General features: G+C 42.1%; 1 protein-coding gene across 1 annotated transcript; it reads left to right on the top strand.

The window, feature by feature from the left end:
• The first annotated feature begins 631 nt into the window (after positions 1 to 631).
• ak1 (adenylate kinase 1) lies at positions 632 to 6,191 on the top strand. Its single transcript, XM_079289908.1, has 7 exons — positions 632 to 743; positions 3,547 to 3,584; positions 4,316 to 4,351; positions 4,446 to 4,609; positions 4,913 to 5,029; positions 5,128 to 5,319; positions 5,410 to 6,191. Exons 2-7 carry the CDS (start codon positions 3,578 to 3,580, stop codon positions 5,473 to 5,475), a joined length of 582 nt encoding a protein of 193 aa, XP_079146034.1. The 5' UTR covers positions 632 to 743; positions 3,547 to 3,577; the 3' UTR covers positions 5,476 to 6,191.

Below are 6,191 nucleotides of genomic sequence, written 5' to 3'. Positions count from 1 at the left end.
ACATGAGCAACACTGACCTCTATAGCACAGAAATATCATCACATTCACTACGTTGGAAACGAAATGGATTGCCCCAAACCTCTAATCCTTAGAACAAAGCATGAGAGGCTGACCAGACGTGTTGGTTTACTTCCAGTGTGGTTGCATCACCATGATTCAGTCATTTATCAAAAGGCAAAGATGTGTATTCAGCACTTTTCATTGTTATATTGACACTTTTCTTTTTTCTGTCCCTTATGTTAAGCCACGTCTAATTTATCTCAATTCTCAACTCACAGTCACCAATGACTCTTAGAGTAATTACTGTATTATGACAACAAAAACGTGCCATGACATATTTCCCCTTTTCAATATTTTGCTGGGTTTGAATAATAAGCGTTGCATGAAATGTTAAATATAAAACAATGTGCACAAAATGAACTAATGACTTGCGGCGGTGCATTCTGCCACAACCCTTCTTTTGTTTGTTTATCTCTCGTGCCTCCTCTCGTCCATCCCGGCTCTCCCTTCCTCTTTCACATCCGGGCTCTCACTCTTCTTATGTTTGTGCTTCCTCCTTACCCAGAATGCAACGCCAGCTGAGCAGGCTCAGCAGAGCTATAAAAAGGCATAGCAAGGGGGAGGGAGGGCTGCCGTGCAGTAGGAACTGTGCAGACACACACACACACACACACACACACACTGGGATCCAGGGACGGCAGCCCCTTTGCACTGGGATCTAGAGACACAGCGCGAAAAGAGAGGTCAGTACAGAGGACAAAGGCTCTATAGAGGAAGCATGAAATAACAGAGAGGGTCTGAGTGAGTCTGACTGTCAGAGGGAGTGTCACATGGAGAGGTGTCAGACAGAAAGAATGGGCAGGTCAGTTTGACAGGATGGAAAGTGAGAACAACAGACTGTAATGGTAAACTGTCATCTGGTTTCTCGGGAATCTTTGGTGAGCCAACGCTGTTTAAAATGGTTGACATTGTCAGAAGATCAGACATTTCTGCATAGAGCAAAGGCACGACGCTCGACTGAGATGACACTCAATGCATGACATAATTATTTTGCAGAAAGAAATGTGTAATACCATCATTGATTCTTGATTTTCTTTTCCTCCAGACATTCAATTTGCATATGGTTTGCCTTCTCTCCAATAACATGTCAACATTATCCTCCACCTACACCCATTAAAGGCTGTTTTCATGCAGCTAGCCTTTTAATTCCACTGCCAATGTTCTAGCCCCAGTAACGGTCATCAACAACTGATCAGGGGCTGAGTACTGTTGATTCTTGTCAGTAGATGGCACACATTAAAGTGAACCAACGCTTGCCATTTGGAACACAAACACATCCACAACAGCCACGGCTAACGCAGACATTATCTCGCTCCATCCTTTCACACACATCATGGAATATCTCCCACTGCACTGACGTCAAAGGGTCCCCTGTTCTCCCTTAAAGGAACAGTACGCTCCATTAATTTGCAGAGTGCCTTGGTAATGGTACACAGAGAGAATGCAATGCACTAATAGATCATGTGCTCAGTATTTTGTGTTCACTCCTGTTGCTTATACGGCCAGTCAGGGAAAGCTTCATCCCCATGTGCTTTTTGAGAACGGTTGACACGCTATCCCTGAACAGCTGAGTCTTTTTTTAGCAAGGCCAAATGTTAAAAAACAGTAATAAGACATGAGGGTGGGACGGGTGACCCATATTGGGTTGGGGGTTGTGGTGAGTCCAGGATCTCGACATACAGAAATCACATGTTCAAATGTCTCTCCATGTATCAGGTTTCATTCTGCATTATCAGCGCACTTGTCACATGTTACCACATTATTTATGCAGTAAGAGATTTATAAATGTCAAGGGAAACAATATGGATCTAATCCTACAGCACATTCATAGGCTTTGGCCGCAAATTGATGAAGTCCAGTTCAAACATCTTGTCACATCGATCTCCATCGCTGATACTGATCCAGCACGGCATTCTGTTGGGATGTGTATTCGCACTAATGCGCTCAAGCAAATCCATGTAAAGTTTCGTTGCATGGGCGATTTCCGTTCCACAATTTCATGCAGCATTGAGTGTAATTCCCACACACGCGCACACCGAGAGCCATGTAATCTTGTTTGCACCCTATTAGAACCAGAACATCTATCACATGCCAAAGAGGCAATGTGGACCCACAAGATGGCACCATAATAGGCCAGGGAGGGATTCCTAAACCGGCTCTGTGCTGACTCAGATACCAGCCTTGAACTGACCTTTACACGGACGACAGGGTTAAAGGCCGATGACATTCAACTGGTCACCTGAGAAGCAGCAGCACCTGTGCTGAGGAGTGTTGCATGTGAGCATCGGAGAACAAGCTGGTAGCAGTTGGTGTGTTACTCTGCTAAAATACAGCTTAAAGTTGAACCAGGAAATGAATTTGTATTTCTTATAAAGTAGGGCAAAGAAAAATATGTAGGGTGTAGAAATACCCACCAAGACTTAGAGAATACATCTAAAATCCCATGATAATACTCAAAATGTTTGCATAATACTGCACCTATAAAGAGATCTGTAATTATAACTGTGTGCAGTATGTTCTTTCTTCTCTGCTGACCACACCAAGATACTCATATCCAAGCGGGACCATGTAATCTAAGAAGTTAGTCCTTTAACCTGACTGTCACAAATCTGGTTTCACAAAACCCAGACCAGCAACTGCTCAGGTTACTTGATGAACGTACTGCGCGTGTGTGGAAGATTTAAGTAACCCAGTTGGCAAAACTGGAATGTGTACGGAAAGGTGAATATCCCTGTTACATAACAAGAAGATACAGATAATGTACGTTGACTTCATGTCTCCAAATGAATTCCAAATGTCAGGCGGAAGTAGCTGTATTGAAGACAACGAATGTATTTAGAATGCATGCAAAATTGAGAGCAAGGCATCATCAAATGTGACCTATAGAACGGCTCGATAGCCAGCGCAGACAGAGGCAACACTTGGTGCTTATTTTAGCACATAGGCACCACCTGTTGAGCAAAATCTTAAAGTTATTTGAAGTCGGTTCTTTCAAACACACTCATTATCAACCCCGGGGCACATGACACAGGCAAGCATTTGGAGAAGCTATCTGTTTACACATGCCAGCAGCGATCACTCCCTTGGTCTCCTCCTTCCTTATCTTTAAGTCAGCTAGAAGAGAAGTGTAAACAGGAAACCATGCAGCAGTTGTCTTTTTTTAGATATATTCACTGCTGTTAACACAGAATTAATAGGCATTTCCTGTCTCAATCAACTAGAGCTAGACTAGAGCCTTTTGTCAGTGATGAGACACATTGGAAAAGTCACATTACTCACGGCTCCAATTCTGCAAATGTAAAACACAATCAACAAAGAGTCCCTTGCCTTTTCTGACCTCGTGACAAAGACACAGAGCTTTTCACAAAATACAGAATGTCAGTTCATCCGTACAGCAATGGACTCTCTGAATAAAGTGTAACTGCCTTTAAAAATATCTGCTGCTGTGAACTTATTTGCTCTTCTTTGTCCTTTTCTGTCTTTTAGTTGAAGGGAAATACTCATCTAACGCAACACAATGGCAGGTAATTAATATATCATGCAGGAGATTGATTGATGATGATTATTAATGATGCACTGAGTTAAAATATAGCAGAGGCAGGCTTGTTGTGTTCTCTTAAACTCTACTGCCCTCTTATGGTGGTTGTTGAGATTACAGTGGAGGTCTTGCATTTTAAATTGAAAATTTTATGAAAACTGCACTTAGACATGATATTCCTTGAAAAAAAAAAACATTGTTATGATGATGCATTTAATTAATAACACAACATTGTACAATTATAATAATTATATTGTTATATAACGATATAGCTGGCCACATTATCATACTATATAGTAAGAACATATCAAAAGTTTGTGGTTTCTTATCATTTTTTGCACTTTTGTTGAATTTATAACTCACACCGTACTCACACTTTCCCTGTTCCCCGTGAACAGTTGTACCCGATTAAATAAAACAATCAGGGGACAACAGTTGCCATAGACACACTGTCTGAGTAATTGCACAAACCTACACAAGCTAGCACAGTCAAAGCAGGCTAGTGGAGCGGGCAACACTGTGTTGAAACTCATAATGGGAAGTATGTGTACTGCTGATTCAACTGAAGGCCTTTCCTCCACATTTGACTGTCGAGATACTTTGTTACAAAAATCTTTTCCTCGTGAATTTTGTTTGTCTATTTTTTTGTTGTTGTTAGAAACAAACGTTGCCATATCACATGTACGGACTCATCATTTTTGTTTGTGCTCATTTCAGACAAAATTAAAGATGCTAAGATCATCTTTGTTGTGGGTGAGTACATGAAGGCGGAATTTTTCTTTAAATACTGCTAAAAAACAACATTCTCCCTTGTGCTATACCGATGCTTTTTGTCCGTCTTCTTCAGGTGGGCCTGGCTCTGGAAAGGGCACCCAGTGCGAGAAGGTAGTCGCAAAGTATGGCTACACCCACCTGTCATCTGGGGATCTGCTCCGCGCTGAGGTGTCTTCTGGCTCTGAGAGGGGCAAGCAGCTCCAGGCCATCATGAAGAAGGGAGAGCTGGTGCCCCTGGTAAGAGATAGGATCTAATGCGACACTCCTGCATTACCGTCACGAAGTTTATAATGTTCAGTTCTGTTGAAACTGTGTTCGAGAAGTGATTAGTCGACCCGATTCATGATCGTTTTGGAGGATGTAGTTTGTGGTGCTGTTTAACTGCATTATAGAGGTGCTTTTGTTATTTAGCCGAGCCCCATTGATATTACTGGAGAGACAGAATCTGTCAGTATAATAAACTAGCAACTGAGTGTATTTTCTATCATAAGAGCCGTATTATTGCGAAGGTCGATCATAATGCCTTGGGTCTGTTTTCAGGACACGGTCTTGGACATGATTAAGGACGCCATGATCGCCAAGGCTGATGTGTCCAAGGGCTACCTTATTGATGGCTACCCCCGTGAAGTGAAGCAGGGCGAGGAGTTTGAGAAGAAGGTAGGTGCCTACAGCAGAGGGCATGAGTGCTTTGTTCTATAATTCATCCCTGCAGAACAAAGGAAAACATTGAACGAGCAAACTCTCTCTGATCCCAGATCGGCAAACCCTGCCTGCTGCTGTACGTTGACGCAAGAGGAGAGACCATGGTGAAGAGGCTCATGAAGCGCGGCGAGACCAGCGGCCGCTCTGATGACAATGAGGAGACCATCAAGAAGCGCCTGGACCTGTATTACAAAGCAACTGAGCCGGTCATCGCCTTCTACGAGAGCCGCGGCATCGTCAGGAAGGTGCCTAATGCCTGCTACTGTGTGACAGCAAACCTTTTAAATCCAACGTGAGATGTTTGTAAAATCTAACATGTATTCTACTGATCCTAGGTTGACTCTGAGCTCCCAGTGGATGAGGTCTTCAGCCAAGTCTCCAAAGCTATTGATGCACTGTAGTAAAACAACATAGATGAGCTGTGTCTGGTTGTTGTTTTATTTTTATTTTTATTTTATCAGTATAAATTTCAGAAACACATACCATGAACAACAACTAATTTAATACCCTAACCAGTCTTCCTGGTCGTTAAAGATCAAAGATGCCTTAGTAACCCGGCTCCTACCTACAGTAGGAATCTACAAATTCTAGGAATGAATCTGCTCAAAGCAGCATTGGAAAATCCATTTGCGTCTTTCTTCAAGTATTGATTCTGTTCTGTGGTAAACTCGTATGTGGATGTATCCAAGTGACATCTCAAAGGGTCCTACTGTATACAGGAGGTGTGGACCATCTCCTAACCTTTAAGGCACCATGCTCACGCTCTGGGGCAAACCTGCACTTTACACAATCTTGTTTCCCACTTTAACCCTACCACATAGAATCCAGAGTTTATGGGAAAGTAATAGAGTCCTTTATGATTGTGCCGTTCAACAATAGCAGAGATCACCCACTGTGGGCAAACTGTATACATGTACATTCACACAACTGTCAAATTGCTTTTCTCAACCACCATTAACATCATACATTATTTTCTATTGATCCATTTATAACGATATTCAAAGCACAAAAATCTATATTTTTTTTCCATCAAGATGCACACGTGTAACATGCTGGTGTATAAAGTGGTACATGTAAAAAAGAAGAAAAAATAAAATGAAAGTATGTGGAAAAGCAA

The sequence above is a fragment of the Melanostigma gelatinosum genome (genome assembly GCF_949748355.1).
Source record: "Melanostigma gelatinosum genome assembly, chromosome: 18".
Taxonomy (NCBI): Eukaryota; Metazoa; Chordata; class Actinopteri; order Perciformes; family Zoarcidae; genus Melanostigma; species Melanostigma gelatinosum.
This window is presented reverse-complemented; position numbering and strand designations above follow the sequence as displayed.